This window comes from Mastacembelus armatus, chromosome 5 (genome assembly GCF_900324485.2).
Source record: "Mastacembelus armatus chromosome 5, fMasArm1.2, whole genome shotgun sequence".
Classification (NCBI taxonomy): Eukaryota; Metazoa; Chordata; class Actinopteri; order Synbranchiformes; family Mastacembelidae; genus Mastacembelus; species Mastacembelus armatus.
The window spans coordinates 16,966,559-16,990,625 of record NC_046637.1 but is presented as its reverse complement, the minus strand read 5'-3'; the positions used below and the strand labels follow the sequence as shown (position 1 = coordinate 16,990,625).

The following is a 24,067-nucleotide window of genomic DNA, read 5'->3' as shown; positions in this document are numbered from 1 at the left end:
TCAGGATTTAGAGCACATCATAGTACAGAAACAGCACTGTTGAAAGTTACCAACGATCTTCTCTTAGCCTCAGATAATGGACATGTTTCGATACTTGTCCTCCTAGACCTTAGTGCAGCATTCGACACCATTGACCACAACATCTTATTACAGAGACTGGAGCATGTGATTGGTATCAGAGGAACAGCGTTAAAGTGGTTCCAATCCTATTTATCGGACAGATTCCAGTTTGTTCATGTCCATGATGAACCTTCCACACGAACAAAAGTTAGTTATGGAGTTCCACAAGGTTCTGTGCTAGGACCGATTCTGTTCACCCTGTACATGCTTCCTTTAGGATATATCATTAGGAAGCACTCTATTAATTACCACTGCTATGCGGATGACACTCAGTTATATCTATCTATTAAACCTGTTAACACAAACCAGTTAACCAGACTTCAAGCCTGTCTAACTGACATAAAGGCTTGGATGACCAGTAACTTTTTACTTTTAAACTCGGAGAAAACAGAAGTCATTATATTTGGGCCTAAAAATCTCAGAAATAACTTTTCTAAAATTATAGCTACTCTAGATGGCATAGCCCTGGCCTCCAGCACTACTGTAAAAAACCTTGGAGTTATTTTTGACCAGGACATGTCCTTTAACTCACACATAAAACAAATTTCTAGAACTGCATTCTTTCACCTGCGCAACATTTCCAAAATTAGGAACATCCTGTCTCAAAATGATGCAGAAAAACTAGTCCATGCATTTGTTTTCTCAAGGCTAGATTACTGTAACTCATTACTATCTGGATGTCCTAATATCTTAATAAAAAGCCTCCAATTAATCCAGAATGCCGCAGCCAGAGTCCTGACAGGAACTAGCAAGAGAGATCATATTTCTCCTATATTGGCTTCTCTTCATTGGCTCCCTGTAAAATATAGAATAGAATTTAAAATCCTTCTTCTCACATACAAATCCCTTCATAATCAAGCTCCTTCATACCTTAAAGACCTCATAGTACCATATTATCCCAATAGACCACTTTGCTCTCAGAGTGCAGGCCTACTTGTGGTTCCCAGAGTTCTCAAAAGCAGAATGGGAGGCAGAGCCTTTAGCTATCAAGCTCCTCTCCTGTGGAACCAGCTCTCAGACTGGGTTCAGGAGGCAGACACTCTCTGTACTTTTAAGGCTAGACTTAAAACCTTCCTCTTTGACAAAACATATAGTTAGGGCTGGCTTCAGGCAACCCTGAACCATCCCTTAGTTAGTTATGCTGCTATAGGCCTAGACTGCCCGAGGACCATTGGTGCACTGAGCTCCCCTACCCTAACCCCCCCCCCCCTTCTCTCCCACCTCATGTATATTCCACCATTGAATGTTACTAACCTTGTGCTCTCTCTCTCCCCTAGTTTGTGCTCTCTCCCTCCCTCTCTCTCTCTCTCTCTCTGTACCTTCAGCAGGTGTCCCTGGTCCTGGAGCTGTTTATCGCTGATGTGCAGTTACTGGCCCCACCAACTTGCAGTGTCTATTTGTTGTTTATTGTTGCTGTTCTTTTCTCTCTGCTCTATCCACTCACCCCAACCGGTCGAGGCAGATGGCCGCCCAAACTGAGCCCGGTTCTGCTGGAGGTTTTTTTCTTCCGTTAAAGGGAGTTTTTTCCTCTCCACTGTCGCCAAGTGCTTGCTCATAAGGGAATTGTTGGGTTTTTAGTTTTAGTTTTTGTAAAGTGCCTTGAGATGATTTGTATTGTGATTTGGCGCTATACAAATAAAATTGAATTGAATTGAATTGAAATACATTCAATATGTTATCTCTTTAATGTTTCCAACAACTTAAAGCAACACTGTAGTTTTTCAACCTTAAAAAAATGTCTCTAAAATTATTTCAGTGGTAGAACAACTCTTAACTGGACAAATTCTAGTGCCACTGTAGCCTGAGCAGGCTCCCATCGGCTGCAACAGTACTATGTAACTTTCATGTTCAGGTAGGATCATTCAGCCCCACCCATCTGCTGCTAGCGAAAGAGTGTGACCTGCTTTACATCAGACATGGAATTCTCAAAACCAACACCTTGGCAAAGCCAGCAAAGAAAGGGGGTTTTGTCGGAGGAAACGAAGAAAAGAAAGAGAGAGAATGATCGGACATGAGCCCAAACACGAATCAATATCGGATGAGCTTACACTCTGGATTTCCTGGTTCCATCAGTGAACAAATTCATACATATTGTGCTGCCCACGGGGAAGCATATACAGCGACAGTGTTTATGACACTGGTAATAGACAACTGTGCTTCTCAACCACATGTGGGAAGCCGTGAGCAAAAGTTACATAGTGTTGTTTTAATATTATGGGAGGATATTGCATATTGTTGTTGATTTCCACTTGACACTGATGTGTTTTGTTACTGTGACCTACGCTCTTGTGACCTCTCACCCAATACTTAAAATTAAAATATGCTATTTGTTGTAGTTTGAAATTTTCCGACTTCCGGTTTATAGACTTTATGTTTGGTTTCTGTTTTCTGTTAGGCATAGGTAGCCTTATGTTCTGATTATGATTAGTTCCACCTGTGTTTAATTGTCCTTTGTTTGATGTCTATTTATACCCCCTCATTTCCTTTGTTCCTGGCTGGAATCCTGGATTGAATTACTTTCATTTAGTTTGAGTTAGTTTGCCTGCCTGCCGAGTGGCGGAGTTATTGTTGTCATGATCCGCACCGTGCACTTCCTGTTTTGGTTTATTTTGAAGGATCATGGCAGGAACTAGTTTTTGTTGTTTTCTTTTCCCTTGACTTTTTGCCCCAATTAGTTATTGTTTTCACCTGTGCCTTGTTTTTGTCCCTCACCTTAAATACCTTGTTTCAGTCACTGCTCCTTGCCAGCTTGTCTGTTGTCTTACTTTGTCTGTTGCAAAACCTATGCTCCATGCCTTGTTTGCCTGATTCTTTTTTTTGCCACGTTTCTACTCTGCCGCTTGCTCATGTATGTCCCTTTGTTTCTCCAAGTTTAAGTTAAGTTGTTCTGGTTTCCTTTTGTGTATGTTCCTCACCATGTACTGCATGTATGTCTAGTTCCTGTTGTGTCTAGGTTTTGTCTTGTTACCCTGTGCGTGTTAATTCCTTTGTTCATGCCTTGTTTCCCCTTCATGTTCATGTTCTTGTCCCACATTCCTGTTTCATGTAGACCTGTGTGCCTTGTTTCCCTTACGCTCTTGTTCCGTAACTCATGTGTTCTTGTTCATGCTTTGTCTCCTCTGTTCGTGTCTTGTTTCCTTAGTGTTCATGCTCTTTCCCCACGTTCCTGTTTGCTTGTAGTCCCGTGTACCTTGTTTTCCTCGTGTCTCTGCCCATGTTCCTCACTTAGAATTTCCTTGCTTTGACCCTCACCTGCTTTGTGTATTTGTTCCTTGTTTTCGTTAATAAAAAGACTTTTTCTTTACTCCTGTGTTGTGTGGATGAAGTTTACTCCTGACCTCGTTCCTAGTTCATGACAATTGTATTGTTGCTTTACCTGCCCGCCGAGTGGCGCAGTTATATTTGTTTTTGCCTGTGCCTGATGAGTCCAGGCCAATAAAGACTGTTGTCCTGCACTTGAGTCCTGTCCTCCTCCTTCATCCTTCAATCACCCGCACATAACACTATTATTGGTCTAAAGGTGACATGCCTGAGGAAAGCAATCAACTTATTGGAGAAAACCAACAGTAACCTTCTTACTTAAGTGCATGTAAATGCAGTCTTGCAGTATACATGATATATAGGCTAAAGTTAAAATCATTTCAGTATAGGTATTTGCTGGTGACACTGACAAACATCAAATCTTAATGGTAGAACATTGAAAATCAGTGTGTATGTCAGAGAATATACTATACCTGGACAATGTCTCTCTCTGCGAAGCGTCCTCTGGAGGACACTCTGACTTCATCCCCATCTAACTCCTCCATAGCTGCACACAAACACAATTAATTGGTCAGTAAAATGCCATATACTGTACATCTTATTTGTACTTTGCTAACTAAATTAGACATAATGCAGTTTCATGGTGGGAAAGTCATTATCTATCTAAATGTCATAAATGCTCTTTGTAGGCTGCTGACTATGGAACAATTATATTGTGTGTCTAAAGAAGCAACTTGCTTTAGCTTGTTAGTCTAGTAATGTAATGAGAGGTTCCTTTTTATTTCAGTGTGTCTCAAGGTGCTTTTTTTGGTATGACGTGTTTCTAAAGTAATCATAGGCATGTGAGCCTTCTATCAGTCCAGGGTTAGTGTGGTTTGTTATTCTACTCTTCCTATTTTCCAATTTTTGTTAGTAGAATTCATTAAAATTTAACATGACACATAGTTACAGTATAGCCTGTTAAATTTATTCATTTCCAGTATAGACAGCATTAATTACAGAAGGGAAAAACACAAATCATACATCCAAGTACATTAATTTTTGTTGAATTAGTTTCTCTTTTTCCAATGATCTGAAAGGGTTCTTCGTCTATTCTGACAATACATCACTATAATAGTAATGTGATTTCTGGGCCAATGCGTTTATCTGGACTAAAGCGACCACTGGAGAAAACCTTACACAAATCCATGCAAGACTTTAATAAAGAATGGAGAATTGAAATTGTGGTCTGCATTATAAACACTCTTCTTGATAGTTGCCACTCTCTTTGTTAATGTTAGACTGTACTAGGTTTGTGCCTGTGTGCCCCACCTGGTCTTTATGGCTCAGGTCGGGTCAGCCCTCTGGGCTGTGGGCCCCGCTGGCCCCTGAACTAGCTGATAAACAGGCTGGTTTACATTATGGGAAGAGTTTGAACAGAGGGGGGCCCACCCCGGGTAGACATTGACAATTTTCAATGCACTAGTGTGATGATAGGTATACTGTAGCTCAGATAGTTTTTGGATGTAGCTCTTCAATGGAGCTCTTCAGCACTGAAAAATTAGGTACTCTACATCAGGCTGTAGACACACACAATTGTATTGATTGCTGGTTATGATTAAATGATATGAGGTGTAGCACATTTAAAATGTTTTCATTTTAACTGCCCTGATAAAGAAAACAAATTAGCTCAAAAGTAAATCTTAAATCCCAGACAGGATGTCATATATTGCATGTCATTATGTTTCATACTGCTACCTAAAATATGGAGTAAGTACGTTAAATTTGATTGATAACTGATATTCTTTCAAAATATGTGTCTCTACACATACAGCTTTGGAAAGAAAAAAAAGAGACCACTGCAATGTATTCATAAAATATGAGAATGGCATTCATTTCATGCCAGTGTCTGTTAAATTCCTACACAGACACATCTAATTCTGCTGATCACCTGAATCAAATCTTATTTAATGAAAAAAGTATACAAAAAACACTGCTGTAATCAACATTTCTCTTGCAATGTGACCAACTGCATTTTAAAAACAGTGCTAGAAGTACTTCAACGGTTATTGGAAAATTTAAAAATAACCATTTACCATGCCAAAAGAGGTGAAAAAAAGGCTTTGAGTAAGGAAAAGAAAGGCTCACTCCTGGCTTTACTAGCACAAGGATACATAAGTGTCAGGCTGCTTCTATCCTTAAAATTTCGGCACGGAAGATGGCAGTATACATGAACAAGATCAAACAACAAATCTGTCACTGTGAAGGATGCATGAATCAAGCCACATACTGGGTTATCCTGGAGAAGCATTTGCTTCCTTGTGCTAAGGCTATGTTCCCCAACTCAGAGGATTGTTTTTTTCCCAACAGGACAATGCTGCATGCCACACAGCCAGTGGAATTAAGGTCTGGATGGAGATCACCAGATCAAGGCCTTGTCATGGCCAGTCCAATCTCCAGATTTAGAACCTCTGGAATGTAATCAAGAGGAAGATGGACAGTTCACAAATTATAAAGCAAACTTGAGCTGTTTGGTTTTTTTTTTTTTTTTTTTTTTGGAATTTGGGAGAAATATTGTCAGCAGTTCAAAGAAAATAAAACAAAACTTAATTTCACCAATACATGTACCTATAAAGGATAAAATCCGAGAAACTGATTATTTTGCAGTGGTCTCTTTATGCCTAACATTTTGTATTCCTAAGTTCAACTACTCAATTTCCAACAAAGTTATCTTGTGCTGTATTCAGAAATTTACTGAATGAAAACCACGTCAAACAACAGTTTTGGCCCATTTGGAATCATCTCTCTCAAATAGATATTAAAATATATGTCAAATTTTTAGTATTCTGAGATGTTGAACAGATGTGCTTGAGGGAACAGAAAGAAAAAATGAAGCCAGAGAGCATGTAACACATAAGAACAGAAAGGGTTACAATAAATTTTCATTTCTAAAGGTCATTTGGTGAGATCTCTCACGCTATTCTAATTCAAGTAAAGTGAACGTCTGTCTATACAGAATCAGTGGTTGAATTGGTGACTGAGGTAGAGAGTTTTTATGAATAAGTTCACCGCATATGTACCATCCTGCCCTCTAACTCTACAGAAAATTTTATGCTTCTCCTGCCATGCTCTTTCAGTTCCATCATCTCCACTCTAATTTCTCTCTCTGTGTTATGCACTACTATTCACCCTGGACCCCAGCCTCAGCCCTGCACACTGAATAATAGGTCCCAATGTGGGCTATTCGTTTGTTCAGCTAAAATAATTTCCTACTCTAATTTTCTTCATCTGGTAATTTAATCCCAGCCATTTTGCCAGTTAACTTCTGAAAAGATACAGTGGTGTCGAAAAAGTGTTGGCCTCCTTCCTGATTTCTTATTTTTTTGCATGTTTGTCACACTTTAATGTTTCAGATCATCAAACAAATTTTAATAGTAGTCACAGATAACACAAGTAAACACATCATGCAGTTTTTAAATGAAGGTGTTTATTATTAAGGGAAAACCAAATCCAAAACTACATGGCCCTGTGTGAAAAAGTGTTTGCCCCCTAAACCTAATAACTTGTTGGGCCACCCTTATTCGTAGCAACAACTGCAACCAAGCGTTTGCGATAACTTGCAATGAGTCTGTTACACAGAATTTTGGCCAACTCATCTTTGCAGAATTGTTGTAATTCAGCCACGTTGGGGGGTTTTCGAGCATGAATCGCCTTTTTAAGGTCATGCCACAGCATCTCAATCGGATTCAGGTCAGGACTTTGACTAGGCCACTCCAAAGTCTTCATTTAGTTTTTCTTCACCCATTCAGAGGTGGACTTGCTGGTGTGATTTGGATCATCATCCTGCTGCAGAACCAAAGTTCGCTTCAGCTTGAGGTCACGAACAGATGGCCGGACATTCTCCTTCAGGATTTTTTGGTCGACAGCAGAATTCATGGTTCCATTTATCACAGCAAGTCTTCCAGGTCCTGAAGCAGCAAAACAGCCCCAGACCAGCACACTACCAGCACCGTATTTTACTGTTGGTATGATGTTCTTTTTCTGAAATGTGGTGTTACTTTTAAGCCAGACGTAATGGGACACACACCTTCCAAAAAGTTAAACTTTTGTCTCGTCAGTCCACAGAGTATTTTCCCAAAAGTCTTGGGGATTATCAAGATGTTTTCTGGCAAAACTGAGACGAGCCTTTATGTTCTTTTTGCTCATCGTTTACGTCTTGGAACTCTGCCATGCAGACCATATTTGCCCAGTCTCTTTCTTATTGTGGAGTCATGAACAGTGATCTTAACTGAGGCAAGTGAGGCCTGCAGTTCTTTGGATGTTGTTGTGAGGTCTTTTGTGACCTCTTGGATGAGTCGTCGTTGCGCTCTTTCGGTAATTTTGGTTTGGTCCTGGGAAGGTTCTCCACTGTTCCATGTTTTCGCCATTTGTAGATAATGGCTCTCACTGTGGTTAGCTGCAGTCCCAAAGATTTAGAAATGGCTTTATAACCTTTTCCACACTGATAGAGCTCAGTTACTTTCTTTCTCATTTATTTTTGAATTTCTTCGGATCTCAGCATGAAGTCTAGCTTTTGAGGATCTTTTGGTCTACTTCACTTTGTCAGGCAGGTCCTATTTAAGTGATTTCTTGATTGCAAACAGGTGTGGCAGTAATCAGGCCTGGGTGTGGCTAGAGGAATTGAACTCAGGTGTGATAAACCATAGTTAAGTTATGTTTTAACAGGGGGCAGGGGGGCAAACACTTTTTCACACAGGGCCACACACTGCATGATGTGTTTACTTGTGTTATCTTTGACTACTATTTAAATTTGTTTGATGATCTGAAACATTAAAGTGTGACAGACATGCAAAAAAATAAGAAATCAGGAAGGGGGGCAACACTTTTTCACACCACTGTATCTATGGATTTGAACAGTGCTCAGAATGTGAGCACATAAGGCGGAGTCTTATTTTGCTGCTCTTTAAAGCAGAGTGAATGTTACATTACATTAAGAGTTTGTCTGCACAGAAAATAGTTTTGTCAGCTACTTTTTTAAAGAGCAGTTTCTCTAAAAATGCTACATGCAATTTGGCATGGAATGTGGAAGCAGTGCATAGTAAGTTATGATTAGACTTTCTGTGGAATGGGAAGAAGTCTAGAATTAACATTAATTTAGCAGAATTGGCATTATAATGCTAAAGAGAGACATACATAGGTAAAAGCTAATGAGCTGTCGTCTCAGTATAAAAAAGGATAATCATCTGGTATGAATACTCAATTTGAATTATTATGTGGGAATTGTGGCTGGAAGAATATCAAGGAAGTAAGTGAGTTTTATTAGGCAGACAGCTAAAGATTTTTCCAAGAGTTTAAAGATCATATTAGCTGAAAGGACAAAGGGGGGTTTGGTATATACAAACCAATAGTAGCATTAAGAGTTTTAAGCCTTGTTTTAACTTATAAGGAGAACAAATTATTATCCTATTTTACTAGACACAGTCAGCTTTTTTTAAAATGACATGTTGTCCGCATGAACAGATGAGAAAATATGTGAAAAATCTTTGCATATGTCCAAATATCTAATTACCACATCACCTATGTCATCTCAAAGTATGACATAATCAAATGTGATGACTTTTGAAGTAATCTTATGTTAAAGAACAATAGCCCATTCTGATTAATGTTAAAAAGGGTGTATTTAATTGTTTTAATAGCTAAACAGGAGGAAATCAGACTTTCTCTTTGGTAGGCAAAGCCTTTCACATCTCCATAGCAACTGATTTAGTAAATAGGCCTACAGTGTATGCAGATGTCAAAAGTCTTTATAATACCTAACTACCATTGTATTCAGAACTCAGCCAATGTAGACAATACAAATTCCCCTCAAAGATCAATCAACTGTGAATAAGGTCTTTTAATGCAATATATTCTTCATAAGTATCAAATTATGCCAATCATCAGTGTACACAGCAATCACACCTTTTCTTCAGGAGATGCTTATCTAGTTCATCATGCAAATACCTATTTGGTATTTATAAGATGGGCTTTCCAGTGAGATGTTTTTTTCTGTTTTGCAGTATTGTAACTGACATTTTATGCCTGTCCTTGGCTTACCACGGTCCAGTGGTAAATTATTAAACAGTGTGGATGACTGATATTACATGCAGGCGGGTGTGTGTGTGGGTGAGGGGGATAAATAGAGGATTTACATGTCTATGCCACACAGGCTCTGAAAGACATTTATTGGACCGAAATTTGCCAGGGCCTTGTATCTCAGAATTATTTATTAGAATTATTTTCACAATGTTGTAACGTGTGGCAACCTGAAACTGACCAATATGCCACACACAAACACAGACACGCTCACCATCAAATTCAGCAGGGCCCACTCCTACTATGATGATAGACATGGGCAGGGAGGATGCCTGTGGAGAAAACACAGGAGTTCAGATTTTATGGTGTAAACAGCATTCATGTACAAGTTATAGAATACGCTTTTCTATTTTTCTGAATAGCTTTAATTTAGTGTTGCTTGTTGTTCTGTTTTGTTGTCAATTCACCAAATATTACAGAAGATTATAACACAAAAGATGTGAGGCAACATTGCCACTGCTCCACCAGGCCAATCTTTCTCCAATAATTGGTGAGTACAGTGTTAATGCTCCAGGATTTCTCGGGGCCAACACAGCACAGGGCACAATCTGTTAAATCCCCTCCCTGGCTGATCTATGATAAATACATAACAAATGACACCAAATGTGCAAGATGCTAAATATTTTAACTTCCCAGATTTAATTTTTCATATTCTGTTCTTTCCTTTTCATTTTGGTTCAGTTTAAATGAGATTTTATTAAAAACTCTTCTGTTGAATGGGGAGTTTCTGTGTTCATTTGCTGTACTAATCTATACAAAGAAACTCATGACATAACTGACATGCAGTTTAGAAGCCAATTATGGTCAGTTTTGTAATAGTGAAAAAAAAAAAATTTTTTGTAGATACAAATACAGCTATTATACAAAGTATAATCCATTTTGTCCATTACATTACATTCAGCGTGTTGTTGTGCAGTGTTGCATCTACTCACATTGACCACAGCCTCTTTGGTCTGAGCCATGTCTGAAATGACACCATCTGTGATCATCAGCAGCACAAAGTATTGGGATCCGTCAGTCACTTCTCCGGCACATCTAACGTCATAACACACACACACACAAATATAGGTTACACAATATACATAGGTAGAAGTAAAGTTCACATTACATTTCTGATTTGAATTGTGATTTGGCGCTGTACAAATAAAACTGAATTGAATTGAATTTTTATTTGAATTTATTTCATGGTAAAAAAAAAAATCAATCGTGTCTGACTGATAGTACTTTACAAAAGGAAAGACATGCATTACATAAGGTAAATTAAGACAAAGGCTGTAAAAATTAAAAACAATACATAAAATGAAACTAAAAAAGTGTAGCAAAGAAACCAACCAGTCAAAGGCACAGGAAAGCAACAGCTTTAAGTTTGGATTTGAAAGAGCTGAGGCAAAATTAAGGTCTTTAGGAAGTTGGTTCAATCTGTGTACAGTACAGCAGCTAAAAGCAGCTTCACCATGTTTGGCACTGACTCCCACTGGTTTGTATCCTACAATGAGATCAGAAATATACATTGGCCCCATATCACTTATATGTGAGTGACGTTTTGGACTTATATTAGCGCTATAAATGTTCTGAATGAGCTAAAGCTGTCTATTTGTCATTTTAGGAAGACCAGGCATAGGCCCATTACAATAGTCCACCCTGGAGATAAAGGCATTAATGAATCTCTCGGACATAAGACCTCTGACTATTTGATGATATGATATGATAATAAATGCTGATTCATTTATGGCTTTGATGGAGCTGCTGACCTTAAATCTATGGCGGCAAATTAGAATCACCAATCAACGTGACATATTTTTATGGACTGTTGGAGGAAATCGGAGTACCCAGAGTAAACACATGCAAGCATGGGGAGAACATGAAAACTCCGAGTAGAAAGGTCCCTGCCAGGTTACGAACTCGAGACCTTGTTTTGATGCAACAGTGCCAATCACTAAGCCACCATGCTGCCCAGCCAAAACAATGTTGGACTCCTTTATTTTCTCTGGACCCCTCCCCTCCCCAATCTGACCAGCAATGACATGTTTAGCCACATGTCGTCATTTTGTCGCTGGATGTCTAGGTGGTGTCCAGCAATCAATGTGGGCTTCAAAGACAATTGGGCAACTTTCTGGAAGAAACTTATAAATCTTATAGTGAGAAATGGCATCCATCCACCCCCAGACACATTGTGTCTGCTCCTCCATCGGCTAAATTAATGAATCAAAAGTTAATACAAAGGAATTATTCATTAAAACTGAATAAAAATTAAGACTACAACGCTTATTGAACAGAAAAACAGAACACTCAAATGTAGATTATTTAATATCGGATCGCTATCATTTAAATTTGTGTTAGTAAATGATTTGATAAATGATCACCAAATTGACTTATTCTGTCTTACTAAAACCTGGTGACAGCAGGATGAATATGTCATTCTGAATCAACCCCACCGTCCCCCAACAATCATCCACTCACGCTTATTATTAACATAGTTGCAACTCATTTGAGAGCCTCATTCTTGGCCTTTCACACTCAATAGCTTATCTAACAATATACTGTAGCTAATTTAGATGGTATAGCTTTGGCCTCCAGCACTACAATGATCAAAATTAATATAAATTTGCACCTAAGCAGAGGGCAGCAAAGTCTTGTAGCTCCTGAAATTTCACTCTATTGTTTTATTCACTTAATGACCTATGGATAATAGCTGAGCTAAAGAGGTCTCTTTGTGGATGCAGAGGTAGTGCTAAACTAAATGCTAGTAGATGGAGATACAAACCTTTCCTACCATCCATTATCATGGGGAATGTCAACTCTCTACTAAACAAACGGGAGGAGCTGGAGGCACTGGCTCTCTCACAGAGAGCATATTGTGAGTGTAGTCTGATGTGTTTTACTGAGAACTGGTAAAATCAATAACACTGAAGACTCCCTGTGTGGATGTGCCTAACTTCACCCTGGTACATACAGACAGAGATGCTGAGGCAAGTGACAAGATAAAAGGTGGAGGACTGGCTTTATTTGTAAACAAGAGTTGGTGTAATCCTGGTCATACTATTGTCAAGAAAAGGATATGTCAAGGAAAGGATATGTTGTTAGGACATTGAGCTTTGGGCAGTTAGTCTCAGACCTTATGTTCCCAGGGAGTTCAGTCATATCATCTCTGCAGAGATGCTAATGTGAAGACAGCTATAAGATAGTTGCCAGGGTGCAAGCTTAACATTCTGAGGCCTCATAGTAATATGAAAAGATTCCAACCGTGTGACTCTCACCTTACAACTGACTGGATTTTCTCAGTTTGTCAACTGTCTGACCAGAGAGGGTAAAATGCTTGATTTGCTAATTGTAAATGTGAAGGAGGCCTATACCTGTACTGCCTTACCACCAGATCTGATGACAACCTGGTCTTACTACAGACTTGTTATAAATCCTGTGTACTGAAGTGACCTGCAATCACAGTCAGGAAATGAACAGCTGAGGCAACTGAGTCTCCAATGGACTGCATTGAATGCAATGGAACATATTGGACAAAACTGGACAAATTAATGCAAAAAACTGGTTCAGTGACTGGAATGAAGCTGGACTCACTGGAGGCTGTGGTGGAGTAACACAGAAAAAGCTAGAGGCCATCCTGGAATACACTGACCATCCCCTTCACAACATCCTGATGGAGCAGAGAAGCAACTGCAGTGGACAACTCACTTGCTGCAGGACTAAACAATACAGGACATACATCATTCTCACAGCCATCAGACTCTGCAACACCTTAGCCAATGGCTGATGACAACTGACCTTTGACTACTCTCACTACTGACGTACAAATTAATAAAGTTTATCTTCTCTTATTTATTTTAGATATGTCCTTTAATTCACATATAAAACAAATCTCTAGAACTGCCTTCATTCACTTGCACAATATTGCCAAAATTAGGAACATCCTGCATTGAAAATGATCTAGAGAATAGTCCATGCAGATATTCTGCAGATATCCCTGGTCCTGGAGCTGTATATTGCTGATGTGCAGTTATTGGCCCCATCAACCTGCACAATGTTTATTTGTTGTTTATTATTACTGTTCATTTTTCTCTGCTATACCCATTTACCTCAAACAGTCGAGGGAAATGGCCACCCAAACTGAGCCTGGTTCTGCTGGAGGTTTGCTCCAGTGGAACTGGTTCTAAACTGAAACCCGGTCTTGATTCCCGTCCTTACCTTATTGTCTGGGTTCAAGAGGCACACACCCTCTCTTCTTTAATATTATGCCTAACACTTTGCATTTTAATAAAGCTTATATTTAGGGCTGGCTCAATTAACCCTGAACCATCCCCACTGGGAGACTTCCCATCATGCACCAAGCTCCTCTCCTCTCCGGTCCTCTCACATTTACAGTATATGCCACCACTGAATGTCAGTACCTTTGTGCCTTCTCTCTCCTCTCTATCTCTGTGTACCTTTTTCAGGTATCCCTGGTCCAGGAACTGTATATTGGTGACATGCAGTTAGTGGCCCCCACCAACCTACACTGTGTAACTATCCATTCATCCATCCATCCATCTTCTGTACCCGCTTTTTCCTGAAAGCCAGGGTCACGGGGATCTGCTGGAGCCTATCCTAGCTCTCTCTCGGGTGAAAGGCAGGGGTACACCCTGGACAGGTCACCAGTCCATCACAGGGCCACATAGAGACACACAAAGACAGACAACCTCTCACACTCACACTCACTCACTGTGTAACTAAGAATTTATTTACCAACATGTAGCATTAATGTTCATTCTCAACTGTCTGGCTAGAAACCAATGGACTATATAAACTCTTTATGTAGAGACAGACTTACCAATTCATTAGTGTTTTCAGAGAACAAAAAAATACACCTCATCTTTATTGTTTTTGTAATGTACAGTGCATTCAAAAAGTATTCAGACCCCCTTCACTTTTTTCAGTTTTGTTATGTTGAAACCTGATACAATTGTTTCAATTCATTTTTTTCTCTCTACACTCAATGCTACATGACAGTTTTAGAAATGCATCTAAATTTTAAATTAATTAAAAAGAAAAAACAGAAATATCACATTTTCATAAGTACTGAAACACTTTACTCAGTACTTAGTTGAAGCATCTTTGGCCGCAATTACAGCCTTGAGTCTTTTGGGTATGACGCAACAAGCTTTGCACACCTGGATTGGAGGATTTTTTGCCGGTTTTCTAGGGTTGGCATGTTAAAATGTGAACCTTCGGCTCAGTGTGAGTGCTGGGCAACAGGTTTTCATTGAGGATATCTTTGTACTTTGCTCCATTTAGCTTTCCCTCAACCCTGACCAGTCTCCCAGTCCCTGCTGCTGAAAAACACTCCCACAGCATAATGCTGCCACCATCAAGCTTCATTGCTGGGATGGTATTGGGCAGCTGATGAGAGGTACCTGGTTTCCCCCAGACATAACGTTTAAAATTGAGGCCAAACAGTTTAATCTTGGTTTCAGAGAATCTTGTTCCTCATAGTCTGAGAGTCCTTCAGGTGCTTTTTTGCCAACTCCAACCAGCTTTCATATGTTTTGCACTGAGGAGAGGCTTCCGTCTGCCATAAAGCGTCTGCCATAAAGCCCAAATCGGTTGGGCTGCAGTAATGGTTGTCTTTCTGGAGCTTTGTCCCATCTCTACACAGGATCTCTGGAGCTCAGTCAGAGTGACCATCAAATTCTTGGTCAACTGTCTTACTAAGGGCCTTCTCCCACGATTTCTCAGTTTGGCTGGGAGACCAGCTCTTGGAAGAGTCTTGGTTGTGCCAAACGTTTTCCATTTGAGTATTATGGAGGCCACTGTCCTGCTGGGAACCTTCAGTGCAGCAAAATTTGTTTTATAGCCTTCCCCAGCTCTGTGCCTATCAACAATCCTGTCTCTGAGCTCTACAGGCAGTTCCGCTGACCTAATGGCTTGGTTTTTGCCCTGATATGCATTGCCAGTGTGTCATTCTATAGAGAGGTGTGTGCCTTTCCAAATTATACCCAGTCAATTTAATTTGCCACATGCCACATTGATGTTCCTACACCAATTAAGGTGTAGCAACATCTCAGCAAAGATCAAGAGAAATAGGAGGTGCTTGGGTTAATTTTTAGGTTTTGTTGCAAAGGAATGTGGTATTTCAGATTTTTCTTTTTAATACCTTTACAGAGATTCCTAATTTAGATTTTTGTTTTCACTTTGTCATCATGTGGTACTGAGTGTAGATTAATGAGAAAAAAAATTATTTGACCAATTGTAGTATCAGGCTACAACATAACAACATTGAAAAAAGTGAAGGAGTCTGAATACTTTCTGAATGCACTGTATGTCAAAATAATAGAGAATGGTAACTTTTAAGGAGCAATTCATCTTTGGCCATGTCTACAGATACAGACATGACACAGGTTTACCTACGTACATTAGCCTGATTCCTGGACCTCAGAATCACTGCCCATTTACACAGCAATCCAAAAAGAATAAATTAGGTGAAATACTGTAAAATGGCATTTCATCCAATATTTTTAATGAAAGCACACAAAATGAGAGTTAACTGAGTTCAGTTAATAAAATTATCATAAAAAATGAGAAACAGGGTGGGAATCTTTAGGCATTCCTCGATTCGATTCAATTTCGATTCCGAGGCCCATGATTTGGTAAAAAAATATGCATTGCTTTTTAATCAAATGTTTCTATACATACTTTATCCATATGAAACACATGCTACTTTTAAAACCCTCACTTTTTTACTATTACTTTATTAAAACGGCAATCTGCTTTGCAATTACATGTGCAACTTTGCTTTTCAACAAGTGCCAGTAACAGCATCCTTGTAGCAATTTTGTCAAACTTGAACATGACTCTTTGAAACAACAACAGCTGCTCTTATTCATAAAAAAATAAATAAATAAGGACCTTTCTCTTTTGTATTCGGCAAAAAACCCTGAGACAAAAGTTGCTGTCAGAACAAAACAGTAAAACAACTACATATAATTTAGTAGCAGCACTAATGTAAACATCCTTGTGTAACAATAAAACAAGTAAAAACAAATAACAGATAATTCACCGAGCCAAGTTATTCTGAATTTTACATTGTAATTCACACATAAAACAAATGGGCTAGTGAGCATATAATTTAAATTAGGCCTTGACTGGATTGTACATCGGAATCTGTAGGTAATTGTAAAATGACCAGATGCTTCTCAGCAGGTTGTTCAGTATGTGGATCTAAATGTTTGGTTCATATATAGCTGTGAGTGGATGTAGAGTTCTTTTTTGTCAGTATGAACTTCTCATAAAATATTCCACATAAAACAGTGTTGTATAATAGAATATTTTTGTTCTACCCTAGCAGATGTGTGTATGTGTGTGCGTGCGTGCGTGCGTGCGTGTGCGCACGCATGTGTGTGTGTGTTGCAGGTAATTCTATGTTCCCAGCAGGTTGAAGGAAGACCTGCTGTTTGACTCACACTCTCAGTCTGGCCTGAGGCTGAGAGAAAGCAAAATGGCAAACTGTCTTTCTGTCTGTTGGATTCCTCTCTGTTTATCTTTACATCTGTCCTTCTTGTTTCCCCCCATCTGTTTTCCTTTCCCATTGCTTGCATGCTCTCTATCACTGCAGAATAATGGGACAATACACTGACAGGTGAAACGGGGAAACAATTTGTGCTGTTACCTCTCAAACTAAAGTGTGCAGGAGCTGCAATTTTTCTTGTCACATCAATTATTCATTGAGCCATTGCCTTTCACTTTTGTGTGTTCTGTTTTTTTATGGAGTGAGAAATAGAAACATAGAAGATAGAAACGTACGTAGCACAGGGGTTTCATGAGCAAATCTGTCACATGCTTTATATTGTAGAGTAAACTTGATATACACTATCTCTAAGTGCTCAGGTGGCTTTGTTGATTATGCCTATGAATATCGGATTTAGCTTGTTTATAATAGTACCAATGCAACACTAAATTCATGTGATTACTTTCACAATTGTGGTTGAGCATTTGCAGTTTAAATGGAATTTGCTGGGAGAAAAACAATAATTTTGGCTAGCTTGACAGGAAGGCCTTACAGAAAGAAGAAGCAAGTGTGAGTAGAGGATTTGTTTTAAAGTTTAACTTGCACCCCTAAAGTATTAATTATGAAAGGCTACAAAAGCATCCACAGTGTTGTTCAGATAAAGAAAGCAGTGTAACAGGAATTATAATTGAGGATGATGGCCATGAGTGTCAACCAATTAACATAAATAGGAATAAGAGTGATGTTCCTCTGGCCATAGACACACAAACACAGACGGGGACAGGTATGGCATCAGCAGCTCCAGCTGTTGACCTATCAACATAAATAAAAACAGAGATGTGGCAGCGGGTACAACCATTAACCCATAACATGAACAGGAAGAGGGTTGGCACTGGTGGGTCTGGTCACCAACTCACCAACATGAACAGAACCAGAAATGGAAAACCATTACTGTAGACCAAGACAACCATTACTGCAGCCCAACCAATTTGGGCTTCATGGCAGACGGAAGCCTCTCCTCAGTGCAAAACATATGAAAGCTGGTTGGAGTTTGCAAAAAATTCACTAGCAGAAACAGGAGCAAGGTTAAGAAATGAAGTCATTGAACCTTGGTGCGGCAGAGACTGCTGGGAAGTCATCCACAAGATTCCACTGTGGTTCTGAGACAGAAGTGGCCTTCCTCAGTCCATTGCACCTCAGGGATCAACATCTTGGAGGGGAGGTTGTCTTCGGCACACCAGGTAACAGAGCCCAAGAGGGGACATTTTCATGGGGACACTGGATAACAAGAGACTCTGTAGGGGACATTTATCTTGGTGCACCAAGGTGCAAAGACAGAGAAGTGTGTGGTATCAGCAGATGTGGCCAAACAGGCCACAGAACAAGAACAGACATGGTCTCAACAGACACAGCTGAACCAGCTGAATCAGGAATTAGAACAGGCAAGGATAGTAGCTTGGAAACCAGCATGGTTTGTGATTCAAGAACACGCATGGAAGGGGACATGGCCATGGATCATGACAATGACTAATCACAGTTGTTTCAATTTAGTAGTAGTTCCAAGATTTTAGCCATTATTGATCTGTCAAAAGTTTACCCCAACATATTGTTAATACAATTCATCCTGCACTTCCCTGTTCAGCTGGTTGACAAGCGAAAAAGGGGAGGTCCTACTTCTAATAAATATGGCACTTCTGCGTGAGGTTTTGGGATCATGTGTTGCCTGTGGGAGGGGCTAATTATTTATAAGCAGCCGTCTTAAGCCCTATTGAGACACTCTTGCCTAGGGTGGGGAGGAGACAGTTTGGCTGTATTTTGGCTGTGAAACTACATTCAGTATTTTTCTAATAAAAAAAATGTATGCAAAATTGCTCTATGAGCCTCTTAAGGATTAACAGCCTAAAATAGCCATGGCCTTAATCAGACATTATGCAAGTTTGAGCACAAGCGCAAATGCTTTTCAAGACATACACTCAACCAAAACTACCAAAACAGCAAATACCCAAACTGTCTCTATTATTTTAGTAGCCATTTTGTCAATGTGTATGTCCTAATTTACACATAAAAATAACATTATGGGATAGGTGTAACAGCCAGCTCAACATATTCCTTTCTGGCAGTCCTGGTTCTTTGTTCCCCTGTGATCTGTGTCTTTTTGTCCCAAGTTCCCCGGCCTCTCCTGTTTCCTGTGAGCACCTTGGTTTCTTCTATCTTCGTTTGGTCTCGTGTCTCCTAGTCTCCTTCCTGTCTCCCATGCTCCTGTGATCACCTGTACTAAGTTAAGCTTTTCTTTGGTTAAATAAAGGTCCTTGTCTGCAACCTTGGGTCCTGACTAACCTAACCCTGACCCAACCGTGACAGAAATATTGTTATGCAATAAGGTTTTCCTTTGACTGAATATACAGTGTAATTTAAAGGAGATAATAGCAAGTTGCGTTGTGTGTCTAGTGTTTAAGAGGGGGAGAATCTTCCTGGTCAATGAGTGTGTATTGGAGGGGTCCACAGTGATGTGTGTTCATTCCTTGGCCTTAGGTAATAAAAGTGTCTAGGTTTTAGGGTTATGTAAAACAGGTTTCCTGGATGAAAATGATTTTACTAGCACTGCAACAAACAATTATTTTAATAATCAATTGGTTGATTATGTTTTTGATTAATTCATTAATCCCATTTTTACAAAAGAATATAGGGAAGTATGTTTTCAACATTTTAGTGTCAAAATCCATCCATCCATCCATTATCTATACCTGCTTAGTCCTAATCAGAGTCACTGGGATCTGCTGGAACCTATCCCAGCTCTTTTTGGGTGAAAGGCAGGGGTACACACTGGACAGGTCACCAGACTAGTGTCAAAATATGAACCTTACGTTTGCTACACATGTATTAAAATTAATACAAATTCTAATTAATTCATATTTTTATTTGTGATGAAATTTACTTGTCCACCTATATTGTTCTCATTTAGAGTGACCTGAAATGGGGTCAGATTCCCGGCCTGAATCTATGTTTCAGTCCGCCCCTTGTGTGAGATTCGGTGTATCTCTCGCTGTGTTAAAGTGTTAAAATCAGAACTCCAGACTATATCTGGAAATCATTCTCTTAAAATTGTCTAGAATTTATATGTGAAAACATTTTATTCACACCAACTCCGACCTGCGTCAGCCATCAAAACTGCAGGGTGTGCGCACACTGTTTTCACTCATTCACTGACTGGCTATAGCTGTCTTTAGAAATTCACTAAATGCTCCAGAGGAAATACAGACATGAAACGTTAAAAAAAATGCAGTGGTTAGGGGTGACATAGGTCTCATGCCCGTGTCTTAGAGTCAGTGTAAATTAGATAAAACAGAAGTCTGCCTGCTCAGTGAATTACTCTGTCAATTGGCATGACAATCATAAACTTTTTAATGGATGACAGATTATCTCACCCCAAAACATAAAAACTAAAACAAGACCACCACTATCCACACAACAGTGTAAAAACTGGTTTATTATGGAAAATGTGACTCCACTTCTGCCATTTTCAACTTTGCAGCTGTTCACCATGTCACTGTGTGCCATGGCAAACAGCTACATCACTAGATCTAACTAATGATGAATACATTTGTTGCCAACTATTTTAATAATCAAATTTTATCACTTTTGCTGCTTAGTTGTTGCAGTTCTAGATTTTACATTTTTCTTTCTGGGGTTACTGTTCAGAGTCTGAGGGTCTGCTGTTTGTTTTTCCTACACTATATGCAGGCAAAAGTTGGACAAAAGACAATACAGTAAGTGTAAATACATACTAATTGTTGGAGAAAAGGAACATATTTTTCTGGCTGTGACATTACAATTGGTGTTCCAATAAGTTTCAGCAAATGCCATTAGTAATTGTGTAGAGTACATATGAATTATAGCATACAGTTTCCACCTCCTCCCCCTATCCCTTTGCCTTTATCCCTACTCTAAACCTCCCACATGGATGACACTAAGAAAGCAGAGGCAGATAAATAGGTGGAGGAAGATAAGGTCAAAGAAGAGGAGGAGTATGAGGAAGTGCTGGACGAAGAGTAGGAGGAAGAAAGGATTGGAGGGTTTAATTTAAACAAATAGAAAGAAGGGGAAGAACAGAAGTAGAAGAAGCAGGGAAAGAAATGAGAGGATAAGCAAGACAATGATGTGGAGGAGGAAGAGAAGGCATTGTAATTGGCAAAGCTATGGGAGAGAAAGTAAAAAAAGACTGAACAAGGGAAAAGCAATACTTTCATAATCACAAAGAAAAAATATCTGAAGACAAGAAAAAAGTATAAAATGTGAGAATAAGGAGCAAGATTTTTTTTAGAGTTTCTCTCTCCCTCTGAATAATGGCAGTGTAGTTTGAAGCTCTCGAGCCCACAGCTGAACAACACTGCACTGCTACACTCCATTTGATTATGCAACCACAGTCACACTCAACTGGGACAGGATATTATTGTTTTATATGAGGGCTAAAAATACAATAGCAGGTAATAACCAGCCAAAAATCCATTAAAACTTAACACCGGCGCTACTCCAACAAAGTTTTATTGGTGAAATTTAATTTGATTTTAAAAAGAGCTTACAGGATGATATGTACTGCAGGGTTCAACCAGAAGATGAGTTCTGTTAACTTTTTTGTACCTATTTGGGTTATTGAAGCACTTCCATTGTAGGTATGTAATTGTTCAGATAATAATAAAGTGCACCCAATCTGACACCCAGTTCAAAAGCTTTATGTGCCATTCTCCTGTTAAGTGGTTGTTTGGTTTCTCCAATATAGACTTCTGAACATTCTTCCCTTCATTGGACCACATATACTACATTGCTCATCTTTTGTGTTGGTGTGCAATCTTTTGGGTGGACTAGTCACTAATTGCTAGTAGGGCTGAATGGACCATGAGGTCCTCACTGGGCCACCTGGAAATATAGAAGTCTAAAGGAAACCGCCACACATGAACCTATTACCTGCTATTTGACTTCCACCACCCACTGCAACACAAGCTAGGAGAGCAACCTCGCCACCTATATGTAGGGCAAGAGAAGGGAGTACCCACATCTTCACCTGGATGACTGCAAATCTTCATGGACCAGGATAGGTGATATGACCTTAAACCAGACATTTGCTCACTGAACACGCAGAGAAAGCATGAGGATGTTCACTTATGCGTCAGCTGCACAGCTCACATGCATTATCATCGTATAGTTTATTCAGTCATTTAGTGACCACTTTCTTCTTGATGTGACCATATAGTCCAGCTGAACAAATGCCATCAAACTTCAAAAACCCTCCCCGTAAACAAAGCTATTGGGTAACATGTCCTCTGCTATCACCGTTGTAATAGGGGCCAGTGTTTGCTCTGCATTTTAATTATCAAACTTACTTCTTCGGGTGACAAAGCTGTTCGACTGTTGATAGTGAAAAGGGTTACATGCCATGGCTGTGACAATAAGGTACTCTGAAGAGGAAGACCTGCGAAATAGAAGCTAAAATAACAAACTGGATGATCTCCAATGTGCCACTAAAATTGTACTCTTACTGGCAAGGTAAGAGTAGACCAGGGGTGCCCACACTTTTTCAGCTTGCAAGCTATTTATAAAATGACCAGTCAAAATTATCTACCTACTATAAAAATGTAAAACATATATTTATTTATAAATATATTGAGTATTATTTATATGTACAATATATGTTGGTGTACCTTGCATAACTGCATGAACCCATAAATAAATAAATTGGAGACTAACTAGGCAACTCGGTAGCTTGCTAGAGATTTGCAGCAGCTGGCGCGGAAACGCGCATGGGTGATGACCCATGTGTCAGAAAAGATCAGATGTCAGACTGGCTGCCCTGTATGTCAATCAAGTGACAAATGTAATAGTGAGGATGGATGATAGGCTGACGGCTATTTTTTTGCCATGCGATCTACCCACACTACCGCGATCAACCGGTAGATCGCGATCGACATATTGGGCACCCCTGCAGTAGACCTTAGAGCAGACCACATGCAAGCACTCAAACATGAAACATACTTAAAACTGAACATGTTTTGGGGTCCCAATTCTTTATAATTGTGAAAATTATAACAAAAATAGAATAGCAAACACTAAAATAGAATAACAAACTACCTTGTGCAATCTTACTTTTACTATGACTTATTTATCTTAGAAATGGCTGCTGGAACAAAACTGTTTTTCTAGTGTCACACTACTTTACTGTGGTATGTTTGCAGTGGCTTTGTGTCATGAATGAAATGGTTTTTATCCTGTGCCAGGCTAAAAAAAATTCAATGAGCAGTTCTGCCACCAGGTGTTGCAAAACTTAAGGTCGTTTGTGGATGTACAAATATAAAGTGCCATAAATACATAATAATTTGTTACAGTTTCATCATCTAGTCAAACATCTATTAAACGTGGAGCACAGCACTTTAATTTACTAAAATAGTAAACACTGCTACAATTAAAACATCAACTCTCCTGAATTACTATTTTATAGTCTAATTTTTCAGAATGCCATTGGTGACAGTGCACATATTGCACATGCAATGGCATGACCTCATTATTATTATCTATGTCTGCATCCATATTTTCTATAGGTTTATGCAGTGGATTTTCCAAGGTATGTAATAACTTTGTTACAGAGGCACAGAGACACATAATGGGTAAAAAGGAAAAGTCAGCCAAAGTAATCAAAATATACAAAAAATAGGTTATACTATCGGCTGAATTCTCCTCTCTAGTACCCTGGCATAGACTTTCCTGGGGAGACTGAGGAGTGTGATCCCCACTGTGGTTGGAACACCACCCCAGTCTTCCAGGCCAGGGGTATTGACCCTGATCGCCATGCGATGTTGCAGAGGTGTGTCAGCCAAGACAGCCCAACAAGAGACTTAATATACTCAGGGCTGATGGATGGATCAGCATTCAAGTCCTCAGCCTCTGCTATCTCTATGGAAGGCGTGTCTGTTGGATTGAGGAGATCCTCGAAATATTCCTTCCACCGTACACCGTACACAGTAAGCATCACAGCAGTAGTGGCCGTGATTTGTAAGTGTCCTTGCTATGTGTAAGGACACATAGCAAAGG

At 39.4% G+C, this 24,067-nt stretch overlaps 1 protein-coding gene across 1 annotated transcript in view; it reads right to left on the bottom strand.

Annotated features, from left to right (window-relative positions):
* The window catches only part of LOC113130084 (copine-9-like), a 196,336-nt gene that overhangs the window by 3,256 nt on the left and 169,013 nt on the right, over nt 1-24,067 (bottom strand). Inside the window, exons 18-20 of the mRNA XM_026306388.1 lie at nt 10,428-10,530; nt 9,710-9,767; nt 3,855-3,928 (exon numbers count right to left, since the gene is read on the bottom strand). Coding sequence (XP_026162173.1) covers nt 3,855-3,928; nt 9,710-9,767; nt 10,428-10,530 — 235 coding nt within the window. The remainder of the gene's footprint in view (nt 1-3,854; nt 3,929-9,709; nt 9,768-10,427; nt 10,531-24,067) is intronic.